Genomic DNA, 24,084 nt, shown 5'->3' on the forward strand with positions numbered 1-24,084 from the left:
CATGAAGACATTCTATGTGTTACATAGTTTATTCTTTGCAAAAAGAAAAAAGAGGGAGGGGGAGGAAGGAATGAAAACCACAGATTTTCTAATTTCTAGATTAACCTCTCCACCTTTTCTTTCCCTGGGAGGTAAGAAGCATTCTAGAATTGTCATTATTTACTTATTTTGTTCAACAAAAATTATTGAGTTGCATACTATGTGTATGACATTACTAATAGGAAGATGGTGAGATAAATTGATTCTTAAAGTAGAAAATACTGTTGGGCAAGTTATCTCTAAGGTAGGATAAATTGTCTTTTATCTTTTTGTGTTAAAGGCATTGCAAATATCTTTTTTACTGAGACTTGAGGCAAAACTGCAACCGATATGGATGAAAGGCTAAATTGTTTTCTTTTGTCATTTTGTGTTAAAGATATTGCAAAAATTTTTTTATTGAAACTTGAGGCAAAACTGCAACAGATGAGGATGAGAGGCTGAATTACCTTTTTTTATCTTTCTGCCTTAAAAGTATTGTAGGTATCTTTTTTAGTGAAACTTGAGGCAAAATTGCAACAGATGTGGAGGGGAAGTTAAATTGTCTCATCTTTCTTTTCTGGAAAGACTGAAAATATGAGGATACTGGAAGCAAAACACAGATCGACGAGGATGGGATTCGAACCCACGCGTGCAGAGCACAATGGATTAGCAGTCCATCGCCTTAACCACTCGGCCACCTCGTCACAGAAGTCTATGGCTTCCTGGCAGCTATAGGGAATATAACCATCTGGGTAGTGACGTACTGTTACGGAAGTCGCCATTCCGTACGAATGACTACATTGATCCTGATACTTCATTATAGCAAGCTAGCGCCCCCGTTAAAAAAAAAAACAAAACTTGAAGTGGCCGCCGCCATACTGTACGGACTGCTCTTTGAAAGAAAGAATGCTCCCGGGATAATTAGAATGGACGCAGAAAGAAAGGAGAAAGATAGACGAAAGGCGAAGGAAAGGGAGAAATAATAAAACGGAGCCGCCCAATCGAAAATGAGGCTGGGACACCAGCCTGGGTTTGATGCCTTAAGCTGGGATAGGTGAAGGGGCGGAGGTGGGCGGAGCTAAGGTTGTATCGCTTCCCGGGCGCGCCGGCGCGCCGTGTGCGCCTGCGCGGCGCGAGGCGGTTAGATTTGAACGGTCGCGCTGAGGTAGCCGCGGAGCTGTGTGGTAGCACCTAGCACCCGCCGGAGCCGAGCCCCACCACTAGCGGCCCGACCCTCCTCCGCCGCCCCCAGAGGATGAGTAGGCCAACAGGTGGGCCCCGGAGGGTCGGGGGAAGGGTCTCTCAGTCCCTGGCTGTTTGAAGGGTTTCCTTGTCTTGCCCCTTCCCGAGGGGGGAGCGCGAGAGGGCGGCGCCGCCTCCTCTCTTCAGGTAGGCCTCGGGTCTGGGGCCACTAGAGGCCTTCGAGCCTGGGGACGAAGCCGGAGAGCCAAGAAGGGGCCTTGAGGAATATTTGAACCAACCCCCATTCTTCCCACCCGGATGGAGCAACTGAGGCCCCGGGGCGCTAGACTTGATGAGAAGCTCCACAAATCCGGGCTGTCAGTCATTGATCCCAACCCCACCCCCACAGCGGAAGACCTTGTATTTAGGTACTTTGTATACTTATTGACATAATCACTTTATATGTCTCTGCACAGGTACTTGTGTTAGAATGTAAGTATTTTGTGGTGGGGTACTTGTATCCCTAGTGACTAGCACAGTGTCTGTCCTCCCTCCCTCCACCCCCGCCATAATAGGCACTTAATTAATACTTGCTGATTGATTGATTGATTGATTGATAGTGCAGTTGATCAGGGTTATGTGGTTCTTGTGCCTGGTCAGACCTCTTGTGCAGTGTTGTGTTTCAGATCGAGGAGACACGTTTTAGGAAGAGTGAGCTGCAGAGCCAGCCACCAGGTTGGTGAATAGTTCCCGGTTCATGATATAAAGTGGTCATGTGAAGGAAATGGGGATGTTTAGCTTGGATAAGAGAAGCCTGGGGGTGGGGGTATGGCAGACGTTTTTCCAAGGATTTGAGCTGAAAGAGTAGTCAAATTGTCCTGCTTGGTAGGATGGGTGAAAATGGCCAAGAGGCAGATTTAGGCTTGATGTAAGGAAAAAGTCCTTGACTGTTAGAACAAATTAGAGGTACAATGAGCTGACTCCAGAAGTGCTGTGATTCTCCAACACTGGAGGTATTCAGGTGAATACTTTGTTTTTCTGGTCCCCAGAGAACAAAGCAAGGAGTCCCATATCGAAATTGCAAAGACATGTTTGGACACTGATGTAAGGAAAAATTTCCTAACAATTAGAGCAATCTAAAAGTGGAATTAGCCTATCTCTGGACATCAGTGGAGATTTTAAAATGAACTTTGAATGAACATTTGTTCACACTAATATGGAAGGGATTCTTCTGAATATTGTTCAGGTATGAGTTGGATGCAAAGGCCTCTGGAGTCCTTTCCAATCCTGAAATCTGTGAAGTGTAAAAAGATTCCTTGGTTAGTAGAAACTGAGGGTTACAACAGTACAAGTTGTTGGTAGATCTACACTTAACTATGAAATAGGGTAGCATATACCCCTCCTTGGCCTTGTAGACAGTCGGAAAGTCTGGAAGTGGAGTATATTGAGATGGCAAATGGATTGGGAATAAAGGAATTTGGAAAGGTACATAAGACCTGGTAGTAATTAGCATTTCTGGTTTATTGCTTTTTTAAGTTGACACTCAAAAGCCCAGCCTTAAAAAAGCACATTGATAAATGTGGTCTAATATGAGAAATTCAGGCTCTTTATTTTATTGATTCTGACACAATTCAGACAGCGGTAATAATAGTTGTACCACAGTATATAGCTTGGACTTCAGTAAGACTTAACACTGTGCTTTATGATAATACTACCAGAATAAGATGTATTTTGAGGACTATTCTTCTGTTAGGTGTACACAGTCGACCAGAGTAATGTCTCCTGTAACAGTTGATGCTGAGTTTATATTGTTGCATGTTGTTATCAATTTATATTGTTATATATCAATTTCATTGGTAATGAAATTTGTAACATATTGGCTACAGACAACAAATACATCAGGATTGATATCATCTTGGAAAACAGGAATACAATTTAAAATTTCCTCTGAGTATTGATTTGCATGAAAAGACGATGCCTGACATAGTGAATGTAAATGGCCTTGACCTGGATTCAAATCCTGCCTTAGACACATACTGGCTTTGTGACCTTGGCAAATCTCTTAACCTCTCATGATAAATTTCAAAGATTCTAAGCTGAAGAGTGGGCTAGGGTCTGCTGTAGTAGTTTCCTTATTAGGAGTTCCCTATACAAATGAAAAACAAATTAGATGTGCATGCCTGTTGTTTATAAGTGTGTGTCTGTTGTGTGTATGTATTAATGGAAAAGATGGGTATATCCTAGATATGTTCTTCACTCTTGACAGTTCTCTCTCCTTTTTACTTCATTGTGTTTTTTTGTTTGTTTGTTTTAGGCAATTGGGGTTAAGTGACTTGCCCAGGGTCACACAGCTAGTAAGTGTCAAGTGTTTGGTCTGAGGCCAGATTTGAACTCAGGTCCTCCTGACTTCAGGAGGTGCTCTATCCACTGCACCACTTAGCTGCCCCTTTACCTCTTTATTTTAATCTAAGTATCCATGACTTGGCAAGTTGTACTGTACCAGATGCTGTGAAAAGTTACAACACACTGTTTCTGTCATCAAGGACAGTATATAATAAGCTGTCCATCTAACTGGTATTTAACTGTCTTGGATGATATTTTACCCCAGAAGTTTATTGTTCTTATTGATGTCCCATTGTGGCTGGAGAAGGATTTTCAGGGTATTTTTTTTTAGTGAGGGAGGGGGCTGTGTTAGTTTTGATTTTTGGTAAACCATTTACAACTGTTGGGAATGATTAGCAAAGCTGAAAAGAATAAGTAGTAACTAGTTAAGAAGCATTTAGGAAGTATAAATAAGAAATTGTTGTATTTAAAAGTTAAATAATGAGAAATGCTGTGAAGAAAAATCAACATAAAAACAGAGCCTGAATGTGATTAAAAAATTTTGATTAGTAATGACATAGCTATAGTAAAGACATAGCTTTAGACTCAGAAAAAAGCTATTTCTCAGGCTGGTTGTTAAATTTACTTTGGTAATGTGATATTCTAGAGGAGATGTCTTTTGATATCAAAAGATATTGAAACTATACCAATGATTATTATTTTTCATTTTTTTTTTTTAGGCAATTGAGGTTGAGTGACTTGCCCAGGGTCACACAGCTAGTGTCAAGTGTTTTGTCTGAGGGCAGATTTGAACTCATGTCCTCCTGACTTCAGGGTTGGTGCTGTATCCACAGCACCACCTAGCTGCCACCATGATTGTTATTTTTTAACCAGAACACAACCATATCTTTAGTGAGCATAGATTGTATTGAGTGATATGAAAGATATACATGTGTGTATACATATACACATATGTACATATACATATATGTGTATATGTAATGTGTATACACACATGTGTGCATGTTTATGTGTGTGTATATATGTAGAGGGTGTGTGTGTTGTGCTGGGAATTTGACTGCAAAACTGAGTAGAAAGTACATTAGTTGTGGAGTTAGAGGGCCTGAGTCCTGCCTTGTACACTTACTATCTGTGTCACTTAACCTCTATGGGCATCAGTTCTGTGCTCTGTAAAATGAGGGGATCGGACTAATAGATGGCCTCTGAAGTCTTCTCCAGTTCTAAATCTATGCTCCTATGATTCAGCCTTTTTGGAGCTACTGTATTTTGAACTGGGCCTCAAAGTAATTCAACAGACATTTATTATGTATCCACTATGTTTCAGGCTCTGTGCTAGTTGGTGGGATACAAATAAAAAATAAATAGTCCTTGCCCCTTCTGGGGGGGGGTTGTGAAGGAAGGTTGTACAACATACACGGATAAATAAGTGCAAACTGTATGTGGACAAAGTGCTAATAAATGGGAAGAGCAGGAGAGGCTTTATGAAGGAGGAGGCTATGGATCATAACTAAGGATTTTAAGCTGGGTTAAGCTAGAGATTCTAACTTTGGTAGCTATGAAGAGGAAGTGTATTCTAGAAATGAGGGACAACTTCTGCAGATGCAGACAGGCAAAAGATGAAATACATATGTATAGTGAACAAAATCAGGCCAGTTTGACTGGGATGGAGAATGAAGGTAAGAAATATGAAGTAAAATTGGAAAGATAGGTGAGAGCCAGTTTATGGAAGGCTTGGAGATTTTCTGTTTTATCTCAAAGGCAATAGAGAGGCACCAAAGATTTTTGACTAGAAAAATGACAAGATTAGATTTATGTTTTAGAAATGTCAGTTTCGGATTTCTGGGTCATGTGAGCAACAAGATGGTAGACTAGACATATTTTCTGATCCCTGCAACCTTTCAGGCCTTACCAAAACAGAAATTATACACTAAAGAGAAGGCAACTTCAGTTGTTTCCATGGTTTGGAGTACCCAGAATCCAAAAGAAAGTTTAAAAAAAATCTCCTAAAACCCAAGAACTAAGGCTTACAGAACCTGAGCTCACTCAGTGTCCCTCTTCCTCCTCTTATGCTATTGGCAGCTAGGCTGTACTAGTAGACCCAAGAACCTGTCACTAGCTTACCTCAAAACCCACCCCTGAGCCCCATTCCCATCTCCCTCTTTCCTGTGCCATAGAGATCCTCAGCTCTAGGCTGAGGAAGCCCACTTGGCCACAGCCCTTTAAGAGTAAAAGCCTTCCAGAGGCTGCAGCCTAGAAGTACTGGTGCTGTCATAACAGTTTCTGCCAGTTCCAAAGAAAGTAGGGTCTGAACTGGTGGTGCTAAGCCATAGAATTGAGAAACAGAGATAGTAGGATAGGTTACCAGGAGAGGACATCATGCTTGTGGAGAGCTATGCAGCACTCCACCAAACATAAGGAAAGAATATAGCTAGAACCAGCTGGAGCTACTTCTGACCACCTAAAAGACACTTGGGGCAGAGACCTAGGCTGGTAAACCATAATGTTCATCATGGAAGGAGGGTGATATGGTACCTTTTGAGATACAGCCCCCAAGGAAACCAAAATCAAAGAGAAGGGAGTCAGGGAGTGATAAGGAAAATAAGATGGGGGGGGAGTGAAATTACCAAAGATTCCAGGAAAAATAAAACTCAGAGACCTTGAACATAAACAAGTAAATCAACAGGAAAAACAGTGACATCAGAAAGAAATATGGCATCTAGATCTAGTAAACAAGTACAGGCAACTATGAATAAATACTCTAAAACAAAGGAAAATGATCTAACATTTATGAGACTGAGGACTCAGTGGAATTTGAGGAGACTATGGAAACACAAGAGTTCCTGAGTGGTTTAAAAGAGAAATGAGAAGAGTGTAGAATTTATGGCCTACACAACAAAAATAATGAACAGACTAGAAAAACTTGAATCTATAATGGCAAGCCTCACCAAAGAAACAAAAGAAAGAACATAGATTGGGAATAAAAACACGAAGAACTGAAGGACAATCCAGAAGAAGAGAAACAAAAAACAATAACATTAAAATAAAATCTGCTCACCCTGCGAGCAAAACATACTGAACTCGAATCTAGCATGTGCAGAGACAACCTAAAGATTATAGATTTCCCAGGAAAACACGACAGGATAAAAAACCTTAACAACATAATGAAGGAAATAAGAGAAAAGAACTACCCAGAATTTCTAAACGTAGAAAATTGGTTCCAATGAGAAGAATTCGCAGATCACCTCCAGAAAAAAATCCAAGGCAGCAAATTCCTAGACAATTAGTAATTAAATTTAATATTCAATTCAGAAACTAGTTCTGTTAGCTATCAGGAGAAAGACCTTCAAATACAAAGGAAAAAACATTCAAATAAGCTAAGACTATTCCACACCCAGTAGAAAGAGGAAGAAGTCATGGAATAATGTGTTCCACAGAGCAATAGAGCTCAGGATGCAGCCTAGGGTGACCTAACCTACAAATTGGAGCTTAAACATGAAGGACAAAAAGTGGACATTCAATAATAAAGAAGACTTTAAAACATTTTTAGAAAAAAACAGAACTGAAGAGATTATTTGCCTCTCCTAGACAGAAGTGTAGGAGAAATAGATATATGCAGCAGGTAAGGACAGTAACAGTAATTGAGTGACTGAAAGACCAGAAAGCAATTTCTTTCTACATTTACACAAGGAGGTAGGTGAAGGAAGAACTCTGGTAAAAGGTATCCACTTATTTTGGAGGTTAAAGGTGATTCCACTGGTTGAATGGTTGGATCATTTCACAACTCCACCAACAGCGCATTAGTGTTCCAATTTTCCCACATCTTCTCCAACATTTATCATTTTCCTGTTTTGTCATGTTGGCCAATCTGATAGGTGTGATATGGTACCTCAGAGTTGTTTTAATTTGCATTTCTCTAATCAATAGTGATTTGGAGCATGAGAATTCCTTAAAGGACAGGGGGAAATTTTTAAAACAAAACAAAAAGAACAGAACTAGCTGAAGGGGAGGAGAAGAAGAAGGAGGAATATCCAGCAAGAAGAGGGTATCAGGGATGAGGAGCCAGTGAGAACAGGGCCACCTTAAAAAGAAAAAGTAAAGGAACATAATACTTTGTTTACAGCAGAAGAGGGAAACTTGAAAATGTCTGACAACATTAATGCATCTAGGATAAGAAGAGAAGTGGTCAAATGGGAAAAAAATATATATCAAATTTCTCTAAGGGCTTAGAATCTAAAATATATAAACAGTTGATATATATAAACATATATAACATATATAACACATGTGTTATATATATATATATATATATATATATATATAAGAATAATAGATATTCTCCAATAGATAGATGGTTAAAGGATGTGAACACAGTTCTCAAAAGAAGGACCTGAACCATTTTGGAGAGCAATTTGGACTTATGCAAATAAAGTGAGTAAAATGTCCCTTTGAACCAGAAACTCCACTACTGAGCATATATCGCAAGGAAGCCATTCATAAGAAAAAAGCTATAGCAGCACTTTTTGTGATAGGTAAAAATTGGAAATCCCCTTCAATTGGGATTGGCTAAACAAATTGTAGTATGTGAGTGGAATGGAATGTTACTGTACCATAAGAAATGATGTATATGATGAATATAGAGAAGCATAGAAAAATCGATATGAACTAATGCAGAGTGAATTAAGCAGAGCAAAGAAAATAATATACACAGCAGTCACAATGATTTAAATGAAAAGAACAACACACCAAAAAATCAAAAGTAAATGTAACAAAATTATAAAGATCAAATGGGACTAAGATGAAGAGATATGAGAAGATACTCCAACCTACCCCTTTAAGAGGTTGGAGGTCCACAGGTGTTACACATTGTACATTCTTTTGGACTTTTTCAAGGTATTGCTCAATTGTGCTGACTTTTTCTCTTTTTCCTTTCCAAAAAAGACTGTTTATCAACTGGGATGACAAGGATACATGGGATACTATGGTGATGTAAAAAACAGAAAATATCAGTAAAATTTTATTTTTTTTATATTATTTAATTTTTACCCAGTTACATGTAAAAACAATTTTTAACATTTGTTTTTAAAGCTTTGAGTTCCAAATTCTCTCCCTTCCTCCCTCCCCACCCCCCTCTCATTGAGAGGGCAAACAGTTCCATATAGTTTATATATGTGTAGTCATGCAAAACATCCATAATAAGTCATTTTGTGAAAGAAAACATAGACAAAAAAAACCCCTCAAGAAAAATAAAGTAAAAAAAAAGTATACTTTAATCTGTATTCAGACACCATCAGTTCTTCTCTGGGGATGGATAGCATTTTTCATCCACAGTCCTTCAGACTTGTTACTTTGTACAAAGTACATCTCACTTTGCATCAACTCATGCAAGTCTTTACAGGTTTTTCTGAGATCATCCTACTCATCATTTCTTATAGTACAATAGTATTCCATCATGATTATGGACCTAGAAGGAGTAGTGCTGGGTCAAAGGGTAAGCACATTTTTATAGCCCTTTGGGCTTTATTCCAAATTGCTCTCCAAAATGGTTGGATCATTTCACAACTCCACCAACAATGCATTAGTGTTCCAATTTTCCCACATCTTCTCCAACATTTATCATTTTCCTGTTTTGTCATGTTGGCCAATTTGATAGGTGTGATGTAGTACCTCAGAGTTGTTTTGATTTGCATTTCTTTAATCAGTGGTGATTTAGAGCATTTTTCATATGACTATAGATGTCTTTAATTTCTTCATCTGAGAACTACCTGTTCATATCCTTTGACCATTTATCAATTGGGGGAATAACTTGTATTCTTAGCAATTTGGCATTTCTGTGAAAGATGTATTGGAGAGGGGAGAGATTTGAAGCAAAGAGACTAATTAATTAAGAAGCTATTGGAATAATCCAAGTGAGATGTGATTCAAGCTTCAACTCAGATAGATACTGTGTGGGAGAAAAGGGAACTAATTTGAGAGATGTTATAGAGGGAGAATCAATAAGACTTTGCAACTGACTGTATATGGGTGATGGGGAAGAGTAATGAGTAGAGGTTGACTTAGAGGTTTCCAACTTGGGTGATAAGGATGGTGATGCCTTCAACAGAAATAAAGCAGTTTAGAGAAGAGGTATTGGTTTGCTTTTTGAGAGGTAGGTGGGGAACTGTATAATGAGTTCTATTTTGGAGATGTTGAGTTTGAGACACCTATGGGACATCCAGGTGGAGATGTCCAGCAGGGAGTTGGTAATACAAAATTGGAGATTATGTAGAGACAGAAATGAAAAGGACCCAAGACAGTTCCTTGAGAGATAATCAAGCTTATTGGTGTGGAGCATGATCATAAGTCTTCAGAAAAGTGACTGAGAAGGAGTTAGGCAGATAGGTAGGAAAACAATAGAGAGCAATGTCATGGAAGCCAAGGGAGAAAAGAGTGCCTGGGGAGTGACTAACAAGGTCAAAAACTGCAAAGATATAAAAGAGAAAGAGGACTCAAAAAAGCCATTAGATTTAGCAGACAAAGGATTATTGTTAGCCTTGGAGAATTGGAGCCTAGTGATATGCTTGGAAGACAAATTGCTAGGAATTGTGAAATGAGTGGGAGGTGAGGAAATGGAGGAAATATAGATAACTCTTAAGAGTTTGACTATGAAAGGGAGAAGAGATATGGGATGGAAAGACTGGTGAAAATTGTTAAGGATGGGCGAGACATAAGTGTGTTTATAGCTGGCAGGGGAGTGCTCCTATGCATAAGGAAATACTGAAAATTAGAGGGAATGACCCACGTGTCTTTACTAGATGAGATAAGAGGGTATGGGTTCAAGAGTCACCAGTAGAGGTGGCATGGAGATGACCCAATCCTATATTAGAGATTGGAGCAAGGAAAAGAGAATGGGGTTGATGAAGATGTGTTTTGAGATCTGGAGTGGAGAAGAGAGAGTTTGCAAGTGGTAACCTCGGTTTTCTCAGTAAAGTAGGTGAGATCCTGATGGGAAGCTGGAGGCAGTAGCTACCTAGGAGTCCTGAGGAGTGAAACATGGTTGAAAGAACTACTGTGAAGAATGTGATGGAAATTAAATCAGGAAGGAAAAAAACATTATCATGGAGTGAGAACCAGGTTGAGATTAGATAATTAACTAATAGTAAATCTAGTTAGTTCAGGAGCAGTAAGTAGGAACAGAAGCCAAATGTTAAGGGTAGCTGAGGTTTGGGGATTGGCAAAGCATGGCTGACAATAGGATAAGAGGGCAAATAATTAAAGCATAGCTTATAGTTTATGGTTGAATTGGTTGATCAAGACTGCGGAGGGAGATCAGAACTGTAGACTGGGAGACTAGATTGCCTCTGAGGTCCCTTATACTTTTAAATCCAAGGAGAGGTGGAGGCAACTAGTCATGGTGAAGAGTAAAAATAGGTTTAGAATGGATAAGGCAAAAGAAGTTGAAAAAAAAAAGAAAAGAAGAGGTTGAAGGATAGGAGTTTGTGGTCAGAGAGAGGATTTTTAGAATTCTGGGTCATGGCAGTGTGACGTGAAGATAGAGGTCAGAAATTTAGACATAGGTTGACAGAAAGAGGGATGCATTCCAGGTTGGAGAATTGACATAAATAAAGACACAGGCAAAAGTAATCAATATATCGTATAGGTTGGCTTGACTGGAATAGCAGATTGGAAAGCAGAGAGAAAAGAAATTGGAAATATAAGAAAGGATAGTGAGGAGTTTAGCTCTGCTGCAGTAAGGAGGTACAGTAGGCAGTAGAAATAACCAAGTGAAGACTTTCAGGTGGACTACTAATCTGACTGATGGGCATAGAGTACATAAATAAGGCTGCACTAGACTGAGAGAAATTAGAAGCAAGGAGACCTGCTAGCCAGCTGTTCTAGACAACTTGAAAGCACAACCACTTCTGTCCTCTGAACTTGTATAGTAGAAAACCACATAGTTTAGCAGCTTGTACCTGTAATCTTGAACTTGTTTTATGTTAGTCTTGTTTCTCTATCTGTATACTTAATAAGCTACTCAGTGCTTTTGTTTGATTTGGGCAGGACATGATCAAACTAGAGTGGGAATTTTGGAGATAAAGAGAAATGGGCCTAACTGAAGGGAGGTAGGGAAAGAGACAGAAGAATTTAAAATTGCTTTAGTATTATGGACCTTATGAGTAGTATAATAGCGATACCATTAATAGAGGAGAAATAAGATAATGAGTTTAATGGTAAAAGATTGCCCCATGTCTGAATAGCAAGGAAATGGCCTTTCCTGCTAAGATCCTAGACGTGTACCAACCAAGGTTAGTCCTTTTATGTGTGATGCTTTGAGCCCCCTCTGTCCAAGTATCAGGATTCCCCAAAACAAATGTTGCTACTGTACTCCCTGGCTTTACTCAGTCCTAGAAATCCCTACTTTATGTCTGCCTTAGTTAAACATTGTAGAAATCTTTTCTTTTTTTTCCTCCCCCAATGTTTTACTATAGCTGTGGGCAGGTTCCAAGTGAGGATACAGTAGAATTTCTTACCTCTGAACAAGTTGCTTTAAATGTGTTACCCTCTTTGTTTAATTCTTTGTATTCATATCCTTGGTAGCTAGTGTAGCACTTGGCACATAGTAAGTTTTAAGTGCTTCTTCATTGATTGAGTCCCTTTCCCTGGATTGACATCCTGGAGAATTAATAGTTCCCATCCTTTTTTCCTCCCTGGATTATAGAATAGATTGTTAAATTTTGACATTCTTCCTTGGAAGCCTTTATATCTATGGGTCCCAAATCATGGCCACCTAACTGATCAGAGTAAGCAAGCTAGATTGTTGAAATTCAGATCAGCTTTTTTCAATATGTAAAGTCCTCCTAATTGAGGTAATTGGGTTTTCAAAGGCTAAGCCAATGGAACACAAGCTTTGGCAGTTGCCAGTAAATTAGAAAGACTTCAGCAATAGACTTTGCAAGCCTCTTGTCTGAGGAAGCACCTAACTGAGTTGAGAGAAGCTTATCGCCAAGTTCACTACAGGATTATGAATTTTTCATCCATAGCAACTCTTTAAAACTAAAGTGGGCTTTGATCTATCACTGTTTGTGGAAGGAGTATCCATCCAGATGAAATGACAAATCATTGAAGTAAGTTGTAGTTAGCGTGGGCCATCCACCTAGGGAGATAGATATGGGACAAAAAGAGTATGTGGAAGTTATTAGTATAGATGGTAATTGAAAACCTGTTGAGCTCCTCCAGAAAATGAGTATAAGTGAGGAACAGTAGAGAGCCAAGGACTGAACCTTGGATGATGTCCATAGTTAAAAGGTGGGAGAAAGAATCTGGAAAAGAATGGCAAAATGTAACCAGACCTTTTGCCCTAATCTAAAAGTTTTTGGCAGCGTGGATGTTGTAAAAAAAAAAAAAGTGGACACTGAATGATCCATGATTGGATTAGAGGGTTAGAGGAATGAGGGAATCAGGGATGCTGGGAAGATAGTATAAGAAAATTCATTATAGAAATAAATGGTACTAAAATTGTAGTAACAATAATACTTCGATTAACACAAACCAAATTAACTTTCTTCTCTCCCCGGTACTTTTCTCTTAATGAGGGCAAATCATAAAAAAAAAATTATATGAGATTTAATTTTTTAAAAATACTACTGGTAAGGTACTTCCTAGAATCAATGCATATTGAATCTCCCTATAACCTACACATCTGTAATCCACAATGTTAATGGATCCCCCCCATTTTAAAAATAACTTTCACTTGTGACCTTTTAAACAATAGTAATCGTTGTGCAATATATCCCTCTCAATGATCCCTTAAGTGTAACAAAGGAAAATTTGAGCAAAACTCAACCAACAAAGCTAGCAAATCTCATAGTATAAGCAGCATTTTACACCTGTAGTCTCCCTCCTCTTTGAAAAAAAAGGATGAAGAATAGCAACAATACTTTCTAACCAAGACAAGGAAATTTCAACTCTCCTCTTTTCCCTGGCACTGAAACTGGTCATTGAATGAACTGATTTGCATAATTATGATGGAGACACTTTAAGATACCAAATCACCAAGAAATTATTAAGTAGTTATCACATGAAGGTTTTTTTTATTATTATATGAAGTTTTCTGTGCATATGTTTGTTTTCTGGGAAGTAACATTTTCAATTTAATATATTTTCCATAATATGTTACTGTCATAGCTTGAGTTTACATGCTACATTACCAACTAATTGAATCCATTGAAATGGAAATATGAAAATTAGTAGAATTTCATTCCAGTTTAGAGATTAAGTTCTTTCTGTCAGGTTGGTCAGATTTGGTTTCCTGTTGTGTATGATGATGATACTGTATATAGTAAGATTATGTCTTTTGGCCACATATTTTCTTTCTGCTTAAAAAATGCAAAAAACACCAGCTATCTGAAAATGTGTTTATTCAGTATTAGCCTGTTGTTATAAGAACAGTTGCTAATGTAGTTTAGAAAAAAGCTCTAAATATTATGTTCTGTTTTAGGAAAAGAATACATCTAGATAACGTTCTCCATTGAATTGTTATGTAACCCACACAACAGTCCTTCATATATTAGGCCAAATTTTTCATCTAGAGTTAATAAAATTAATGTCATCTCAATTGGAACAATAATCAACTTTATTCAAAATATTTTAAAAATCTCTGAAGAGATTAATTTAATTCATTCAGTAAAAATTTATAAAGGATGTATTTTGCCCTGTGCTAATTTGGGGAGATATAGACTTTTGAAATACAATGTTCTTGTCCTCAAAGAGCTTATAGTCTAATAAGAAGAAATAAGACATCTTCACAGATAAATGTAATATAAGTTAGACCATGGTAAATTCATAAGTGGCATGTAAAGTTCATAAAATTCAGTAAGAGAAAATTTCAGCTTTGGGTGGGATGTGGAATCAGTAAGGGCTTTATGAAATTGGTAGCATTTGAGCTGGTCCTTAATGCCATCAACTCATCTACCACCTCTTTGAAATCAACAAGCCAATCTCTACCTTTATCTTACCCCAACTTAGAGTATAGCATATGTTAAATCAGGTAGCAGTTTAGTGTGTTAGAAGTTCTGTCAAAAGACAGTTTGTTGTCCCTTAACAAAGAAACTATCTTTAGATTTTTCTCTTCTTGTGTTTCTTCCTTCATATATAACCTTGAGATATAGATTATAGTTATGTCCTTAGTGTGTTTTCTGTATCACCTTTTCTCTTCTTCCTCTCTGTTTATTTTTTTACAGAGCAATTGCTACCTGAAAAGCAACTCCTCAAAAATGGATGGGTTTTGCCTAGAGCCCAGTGAGGAAAAGTAAGTTCACTCAGTGCTTTCATCTGAAAATATAAAGATAGCTACTTTTATTGCTCTCTCTTCTAGAGATAGATGGTTTTTTTTAATTGGCAAGGACTATTACTTTCGAAATCTTTTTGCCATTCAATCCCAGAGGCAAGAAGTAAAAGTCATGAAATCACAACTTTTTTTTGCTATAGTATTTTCTGTATGAATAGACCTCTTAAATTCTTGATATAAATTTTTATAGGTAGAACGAAAGATTAGTGAAGTTGTAGTGTGGGTGTTAAGTGCTGCCAAGGGTAGTTGAGTTAAGTTTTCTTAATTTTAAAGCAGTACTGACCAGTTAAAAAACATGCTATAGTTACAGTGATATCACATGTTGAAAACAATCCCTTATTACAACTGAGTACATGAATATTTTTCTACTTTTTCCTCTTCCCTTCCAGTAACCATAAAGAACAAACTGGTCGAAAGCGGCGTTCTTCAGTAAGTAAAGTCAAGTTTAATCATTTCCCTGGTTTTTCAACAATGTACATTAATCTTCATTTTATTGATATCATTTGTTTTTATATCACATTTGTTTCTGAATATATCCCTGCCCCATCTCCAACCCAATGAGTGTCTCTTGTAACAAAGACTTAGAAAAAGAAAAAGCACTTCACCAAAACGAAACACCACATTGGACTTACTGGTAGTATATGCAGATTTCATACTTATAAATCATACTTATAAACCAGCACTTCTGCAGTGTTGGTACCCTTATTTTAGTGTCCTTTTTTAGCCTCCCATGCTAAATTTGGTCATTATAATTACACAATATTCAGTTTTGGGTATTTTTCTTTTCATTTACATTGTTGTAATTGTTGTATATATTACTTTACTACTCCTTTGTATCAGCTGTGTAAGTCTTCCTATGCTTCTCTTAATTCTTGATATTCATAATTTCTTATGGTGCAATAATATTCAGTTTTTGTTTTTTGTTTTTGGTAATAATATTCTGTTAAAAGGCAGTTAAGTACCCAGTGGATGGAGTATAGGGCTTGGAGTCAGATAGACCAGAGTGCAGATTTAAGGAACTTAACAGCTGTGTGACTCTAGGCAAATCACTTTATCTTTCTCAGCCTCGGTTTCTTCATCTGTAAAATGGGAATGATAATGGCGCCTACCTCACAGGATTGTTGTATCTAATGAGATAACAAAATAACACATGTAAAATTCTTTGCCAACCTTAAAGCATTATATAATACTAGTAATGATGATGATGATGATGATGACGATGATGTGCCATCCACTGGAATGCAGAAAGAGAAAAGGACGCTGTCTATTCAACAAACACATGGCAATAACAATAATGGTTACTATTATTATATTCTTGTGCCACAATTTGGCCATTACGTAACTGATGAGAATCTACTTTGTTTCTAGTTCTGGGCTATCAGGAAAAGTGATGGGTATCACCTATAAAGCTGACCAAAAAAATATGTAACAAATTAGTATTTGCCACTTTAAGGTAATAAAAAAAATGGACAGTTGGATCTCCTAAGGCTGCTGAATTAACTGGTTGAGAAGTTATCTCTGTTTAGATTATAGGAAAGTCACAAAACATTTTAATACTGATGGTGGATTGGGATAGTAGTTTTTCCTATTTTACAGAATTCTTTCCACTTTATAAAGATAGCATTATTAAAATTTTGCCATCAATGAGGGTTGGATTTCTTGAAAAGTACCAAGATATTTTCACTGTTCTAAGTTACCAAAAATGAGAGGAAATTATTTATAATATTTTCTGTGATTTAAATGGTATTTTTATGGGCAGAAAAAAATTTATGTAATATAAAGCAAGATTGGAAGGCAGAACTCTAAGCTGCTTGAAGATATCGAGTTTGACAAAACAATTGAATTTGTCCCTGTTTACCTTTAGAGGTTATATATTACCTACTTCCTGTATCTTTGGCAGCCATATCTGGCAGGCAATAAAACCAATGCACCTGGGGCAGCTGAGTGGAGCAGTGAATAGAGCATGGGGCCCTCGGAGTCAGGGAGATCTCAATTCAAATCTAGCCTCAGACATTTACTAGCTGTGTGACCCTGGGCAAGTTACCTAACCCCTCTTTGCCATCTGTAAAATGGGGACACACTAGAGAAGGAAATGGCAAACCACTCCAGTATGTTTGCCAAGAAGACAAAAAGTGAGACACGACTGAACAACAACAACCAGAGTCTAGCTGCGGACAGCTGATTGATTAGGCACTGCCTTGTTATATCTACTGTTGTTTTTGAAAAAGCCTGCACAGAACTTTTAGAATCTTAAGCATTTCTGAAAGCCTTGGATAGAAGGGGTAGGGATGAATTTTTCTGATCTAGTCTTGTTGCCATCAACTTCAGCTTTTCTCTCCAGCCCAGGCTATTCTGATTCTCATCTGAGATTCCCCTACTCTGAGTTGAGAGCAGTTGATGAGAAAAAAATAAAATAAAATAAATTTGGCTTTTATTTTGAATACTATAAAGGAATACTGAGTTCATAGATGTTTTTAGAGGAACCTTGGTTGCATAACATTTTTAAGCTAAAGTGATTTATTAAATGACTTAAGCTATCATTTTCATTAAAGTTCAGAAGAATATTGAATGACTTAAGATGGTGAAATGAACTATGCTTCAGAAATGTAGAGTATATTAACCTACTAGCCTCTTGGAATAAAGCTGCACATTTAAATATGACTCATTTATTTTAAGTAAGCCTTTACTAATTCTTAAATTTTTTAATTAACTGCAGGCTTCAGCACTGATAAATCAGATGGATTTGGGTAGTTATTGGATTTGTCATGGAGTTGGTTTTTGTTTCTTTTTTTAGCAGCAATGCCTGACTGCTCTTTGGATTGATTTGGCCTCAAAGGTCTACCTCAGCTCTAAATCTATGGTTCTATAATCCTTTAAAATGAATTGATTTCTAGTGGATATACCTGAATAACTTGAATAATTTTAAATGTATCCCTTAGATTTTGAAACCCCCACGGAGTCCTCTTCAAGACATAAGAAGTGGAAATGAAATTGGTCAGGTGGGTCTCTGATGGCAAAGGTTTTATAAATGACCATGCCTCATTTTAATAATTGCAAAATGTCAGGTAACTTTATTGGGTAACATGGAGAGAGAACTTCATAAGTTATTCTCGATTGAACTAATATAAGTCAAAGTACAGGTAGTTTGAGGTCATTACTAGTCTGCTACCACAAGCTATACCACATCAGCCACATTATCAGCCTCATTAATGTTGGGCTTAGGTTACCCCATTGTATCTCTTATGGCACTAGCAATATAAATTTCTGAATGCAAAAAAGAGAATCTTTGCTTGTTCTCCAGTGTAGAAAAGTTTATGCCCTTCTACAAGAAGAATCACCCAGTAAAAACACCTATTTCTATATTTTTTTGTGGGTAGAGATGTTTATTCTTGTCAGGGAAGGGGCTGGGAAAAAAGAAGAGCATCTGGATAGAATTTTTTAACACCACACTCTCTGCTCTGTCTTGAACTGTTCTTTCCCCTTGTAATCAAACACATCTATTCATTTGAAAGGAGGGTATGAAGGGAAGGGAGAGTAAATTTCCTACTTTAATGTATCCTAGGTGTCCATGTATATTGACATTCTAATATTTTTCCTCTGTACATTGGGAATGAGATTCAAGCAAATTTAATACTTTCACACATGTGATGTTTTACAGGATAAATTATTTTTTGGTCTGGACTTCAGTGTGTGTCAGAATCAGACTTTGAATCCAGGTCTTTCTGACTCTGAGACTGGCTCTTTCTCTCCAATTTTCTTGCAATGTACTATTCCAGATTAATTAAAAAATAAGATTTGGCTTATGTACATAATGCCCTTGAGTTCTAGTTTATAATGGCTTGATCTTAACAATAATACCACCTATTTTTTTGTCCTTAGGACTTTATCACTACAAGAAGTCGGAAAAGCTCTCGTCGGGTCAGCTTTGCAGAAACCATTAAGTAAGTTTAAAAAGGAGGTAATTAGGGTTTGTAAATTATACTATTAATGTATCAAGCCCTGTGTGATAATAGAAGAGGTGAACAGGACAGTCTCTGGTTGGATAAAATAAACAACTGAAAGTTCTAGTTTTAAAGAGTTAGTATTTAAGCTTATATAAAGATTGAGATGTATAGATGTCTTGCAGGAAGGAAAAACCTCTACAGATAAAAGTCCAATTTCAGTGAATTAGATTGGATATTAAAACTTGTTATGAAGCATCCAAACCTTATTAAAATGGAAGCCTATTAAAATAGTATAAAACACATTCATTGTACATTATTTTCACAAGCAAAGACCTATGGTGAAGGGACTTGGGCAAAATGGGGATGTTTTACTATTTTCAAAACAATGATACCCTAAAGCCATGGTATTACATTGCCTATCTTTATCCTTTCTGTTGTAATTATATTTGAGTAAAATATTACCTGTTGTGTTAATGTTTTTGTGGAGATTCATAACAACTTTTGAGAACCTTATTCCTAGCTTATAGTGTTTAGGTAAGCTATCAGCAGATAACAGTATATTCAATATACTGTGTTGGTGCCCCTTTGTGTACTATTCTAGAATAGTCATAATAGTTCAGATATATAATATATAGCACTTTGGAGTTTACAAGTACTTTATCTCATATGATTCTCATAATAATCTTGTGAGTTAGACAGTGCAGACATTATCATTTTCATTTTAAGGATGAGAAAATTGAGGCTTAGAGAACTTGACTAATTTGTCCATTCACTGCTAGTGAATGGTGGAGTTGGAATTTATGTCAATTTTTTTTACTTCACATCTAACATTCCAACAAACTGCCCTAATTCCTGCTTTTTTAGCAACCTAATTTAAAACAACACTTGGAAACATCCGAACAATATGAAGGAGACATATGTGTGGTTATATATTGTGCGGAAGATTACTCTGTAAAGTAGTACATGTAGACTAGAGATATCAGGGGACATCGTCTTGAGCACTTAGTATCTACTGAAATACTTGTAGGTTGAATTGATTTGGTAATTTTTATAGTTCTCTACCTTGTCATTTCAATAAAAATTATGTTTCTTTTAAGTAAAAGGCACTGTACTAGGTGCTTGGTAGAGAAAAACAAAAACAAAACAGTACCTGCCCTCAAAAACCTTACCTTCTATCAGAGGGTATAACATAAACATATGTGTAAATATGAAGTAATTTGAGGTTGGAGAAAACTGGGGGTATCTGAGAAAGTTTCATGGAGGAAGTATCAACTGAACTGAATCTTGAAAGATCAAGATTCTAAAAGATGGAGTGAGTTCATTTTAGGCTTGAGAAACAGTTTGTGTAAAGGCATGAAGGTAGGAGATCGAATACTGAATTCAGAAAATAGCTTAGTAGCTCTACTTACCTTGAAGATAGATTACATAAAGGGGAGTAATATGTAAGAAGGCTGGAAAAGAAGTTGAAGTCATATTAAGGAAGGCCTTAAAATACAAGCCAAGGAGTTTGCATTTTATTCTAAATGCAGTAGCCACTGAATGTGTCTGAGCAGAGGAGTGGTGTGGTCAGACCAATGCTTTAACAAGATTATTTTGTCAGCTATGATAAATTGAAGAGGGGAAATATTGGAAGCAGGAAAACCAATTAGAAAGCTTTTACAGTAGTCTATCTGATTGGTGTTAAGGGCCTTGAGCTACAATAATGGCAGTGTAAATGGAGAAGGCACAGACATGAGAGATGTTGTGAGAGTAGAATCAGTAGAACTTGGCAACATTGGAAATAAGGAAAAAGCAGAAGGAAAACTCAGATAATTCTTAGGTAATGAATTCCTTGAATAAAGATTGTGGTTTCCTCGACAGAAATAAGAAAGTTTGTATGGATGGATAGATGGATTGATGAATGAGCATTTATTAAGCACTTATACAGTTCCAAACACTGCTCAGAAGCCTCTCCATTGAGCTTTGTCACTTCCCAACACTCCCACCACATACCTTCTCCTGCTGGTAACTTCACAGGTTGTTTCCACTAAGGAAAATGAATTATATTATATGGCTGCCATCCAGAACCTCAGGACCCTTTCAAAACTTTTGCTGATGCTAATAAGGGTGATAACCTGCTTCTTGGTGGGATTGAGGATTATAGCTATATACGAATGAAAGGCGGGACAGAGCCAAGATGGTAGAGAAAAGGCAGGGACTTGCCTGAGCTCTCCCCAAAACCCCTCCAAACAACTTTAAATAATTCCCCAAAACAAATTCTGGAGCATCAGAACCCACAAAAGGACAGAATAAAACAATTTTCCAGCCCAAGACAACTTAGAAGTTTGTCAAGAAAGGTCTGTTGCACTGGGGTGAGTGGAGAGCAGTCTAGCAAAGGCCGTGTCCCAGCAAACCAGCACTGGCCTTGGAGGTGACTGAATCAGTGGCAGCAGTGGCTGTTTTCAGACCTCTCAGCCTAGGCAATAAGGGGGGTCAGCTGGTCAGAAGGAGATTAGAGGGCTTCCTTTGCTGGCACTGGGCAAGATTGTTGCATTGCCCGTACTTGGATCTGGGTGGCAGTCCTGTGTCTCAGTCCCAAGGCGAGGATGAGTACTAGCACACTAGAACTTGTAGCTGCAGGGGAGCTGGCATCTTCATCACATTTCCGAGGGTGGAAAAGAGTACTTGGGGTTGCAAATCAGAGCACAGGCCAAGAAGGTGGTAAATACCTCTCCCTAGATTGTACCACCTTGGAAGAACTGAAAACTTATAGACCTCCCCCAGAATTACCTCTGAAAACAGCTACACAAAAAACCTGAAGCTTGGGGCAGTGCCCTCTTCACTCTGGAAGCAGAGCCTCACTTGACAAAAGTCAAGAAATAAGGTAGAAAAATGAGCAAATGGCTGAAAAAGATTCTGACTGTGCTAACAGGGAAGATCAAAACACAAACTCAGAAGACAACAAATTTAGAACTGCTACATCCAGAGCCTCAAAGAAAAACATGAATTGGTCTCAAGCCATGGAAGAGCTCAAAAAGTATTTTCAAAATCAAGTAAGAGAGGTAGAGGAAAAAATGAGAGGAGAAATGCAAGTGATGCAAGAAAATCATGAAAAAAGAGTCAACAGCTTGGTAAAGAAGAATTAAACAAAGAAACTGCAAGAAGTTCCTCATTACTCTTCATGAGATTTCTGATTATGATAAAAAATTAGTGAAAGCTTTTAAGAAGAAATTTGTCTGTAATGGTACTGTGACTGATCAGCACAAGAACATATGCTGATTCCTCCCTGAGATGGGATTAGCTAAAGACAACCAGATAAAAGTTTCATGGGTTTTAAGTGCATTTTGGTCACTGAAGTTTAAGTGAAAATTTCCTTGAATTAAGTAGAAAAATTCCTTTTCTGTCTCATTGTAAATTTTAAAGCTTAGCAGCTTATAAAATATAACCATTTGGGGTCTACTGTCTAAATTGCTGGTGGCACAGTGGGTAAGTGCTGGGCCTGGAGTTCAAATATGACCTCAAATACTTGCTAGCTGTATGATCCTGAGTAAATCATTTAACCTGATTGACTCAGTTTCCTCAATTGTAAAATGAGAATAATAATAGCATCTACCTTTACAGGGTTATTGTGAGGGTCAGATGAAATATTTATTTTTTAAAAAGCTTGTGGTACTGACTCATAGTAGGTGCTATATAAATGCTTATTCCCTTGCCCCTCCCTCGTAGTGTAACTTACTCATAATAAAAAGAAAAGAGCCATTCCCCCTGCTTCCAGCAACCACAAAATAAAAGACTTAGAAGAGTCCTTAAAGGCTATCAATTCTAAGCACTGGCTATAAAAATTGAAAAGATGCTGGGGCAGCTCAGTGGAGCAGTGGATAGAGCACTGGCTCTGAAGTCAGGAGGACCTGAGTTCAAATCTGGCCTCAGACCAAACACTTGACACTTACTAGCTGTGTGACCCTGGGCAAGTCACTTAAGCCCAATTGCCTGGAAAAAAAAAAGACCTCATACTCTGACTGGGGGAGATAACACATAAAAGAAAGTTAAGCAGATGGAAAGGCCTGGAAATACTATGGGTTCAACAGTGGGTTGGATAGCAAGACCTGGGGGTGCTTAGGCAATATTAGTAACTTGAATAACAGTGCTTGAAGTTCTGCAGGGAGTAGAGGCAGGGCAGATGGCAAGCCCAGTGTTCCCCTATCTCACTAGAAGGAAAAGAACTGATGACTCTCATCACCTCCAAGCTGTATGATCAGTCAGGCAAGGCCGGTGGGTCCTGGGAGGCCACTGCTAGGGGATAAGGGAAAGAGGAAAGGGGAAGTATGCTCCCAGTGGCAGCAGGTTTTCCCTTGCCTAGCTATCCTTCATGGGTTCTGGAAGAACAGATTTAAAGGAAAAGATGATGAGTTCTACTTTAGACACTGAATTTGAGGTACCAAGGGGAAATCCAGGAAAGATATCTAGGAGGCTATTATTGATCTAGAACTTGAACTCAGGAGAAAAAGTAGCTATGTAGTTTCAGGAAACATTTGTGCAGAAATGATAATTAAATCTATAGGAGCTGATGAGATTATCAAGGAAGAGAGAATAGAAAGAGAACCCCAAGATAAAGCCTGAAAGAGGAGGGGTGATTGCTGCTTCTCTGTCTCTTTCACTAGTTCATCATTGCCACCCCTAAGCATGAGTCCCCTTCTACCCCACTCAAAGGTTATGGGAATGAATGGGATTCAGGGCACAGATACAAGGGCTGACCTGAGCAAGGAGAAAGGCAGCTTCATCCTTAGAGACTGAAACAGAGGAAGAGATGATGGGGTAAAGATGTAGGTAGTTTTTGAGGTGTGAAGTCACATATACACACACATATACATAGATATCCATAAACATACACACATGTACACTCAAACACACATATAAGACTGTGTTATGCTTATTTCTACTTCTCATAATTTTTATATTGTCTAATTATTTTATATGGTCTAAAACTATTGATTAATATGGCTGACAGTGTAATTTCCATATTTTTCTCTTTTGATTAAATCTATTTTAGCTTTAACTTTGTCTGAGATCATGATTACTACTCCTGCTTTTTTACATAATAAATTCTACTCCTGACCTTTGTTTTATTTTTGTGTCTCATTTTTGTAGCATTTCCTAAAAGCAACATATTGTTGAATTCAAATTTTTAATCCGTCAGTTTCCGTCTTATAAGTAAATTCATCCCATTCACACCCTAACCTATAATTCTATATTTTTCTCCTTCCTATTTTCCTTACTATCCTTCTTACTCTGTTA

General features: G+C 37.6%; 1 protein-coding gene, 1 non-coding gene and 1 pseudogene across 2 annotated transcripts in view; 2 read left to right on the forward strand and 1 right to left on the reverse strand.

Annotated features, from left to right (window-relative positions):
• Positions 1-640: 640 nt before the first annotated feature.
• On the reverse strand, positions 641-722 carry TRNAS-GCU (transfer RNA serine (anticodon GCU)). Its single transcript has one exon. It is a non-coding gene; the product is annotated as a tRNA-Ser (tRNA).
• A 447-nt stretch (positions 723-1,169) lies between these two features.
• Positions 1,170-24,084, forward strand: part of KNL1 (kinetochore scaffold 1) — a 108,363-nt gene continuing 85,448 nt past the window's right edge. Inside the window, 5 exon segments of the mRNA XM_021009346.2 lie at positions 1,170-1,289; positions 14,760-14,827; positions 15,256-15,295; positions 17,806-17,865; positions 18,746-18,807. Coding sequence (XP_020865005.1) covers positions 14,793-14,827; positions 15,256-15,295; positions 17,806-17,865; positions 18,746-18,807 — 197 coding nt within the window. The 5' untranslated portion in view covers positions 1,170-1,289; positions 14,760-14,792.
• Positions 20,702-22,155, forward strand: LOC110223737 (eukaryotic translation initiation factor 1 pseudogene; annotated as a pseudogene).

Source organism: Phascolarctos cinereus, unplaced genomic scaffold (assembly GCF_003287225.1).
Source record: "Phascolarctos cinereus isolate Bilbo 61053 unplaced genomic scaffold, phaCin_HiC Scaffold_3;HRSCAF=262, whole genome shotgun sequence".
NCBI lineage: Eukaryota > Metazoa > Chordata > Mammalia > Diprotodontia > Phascolarctidae > Phascolarctos > Phascolarctos cinereus.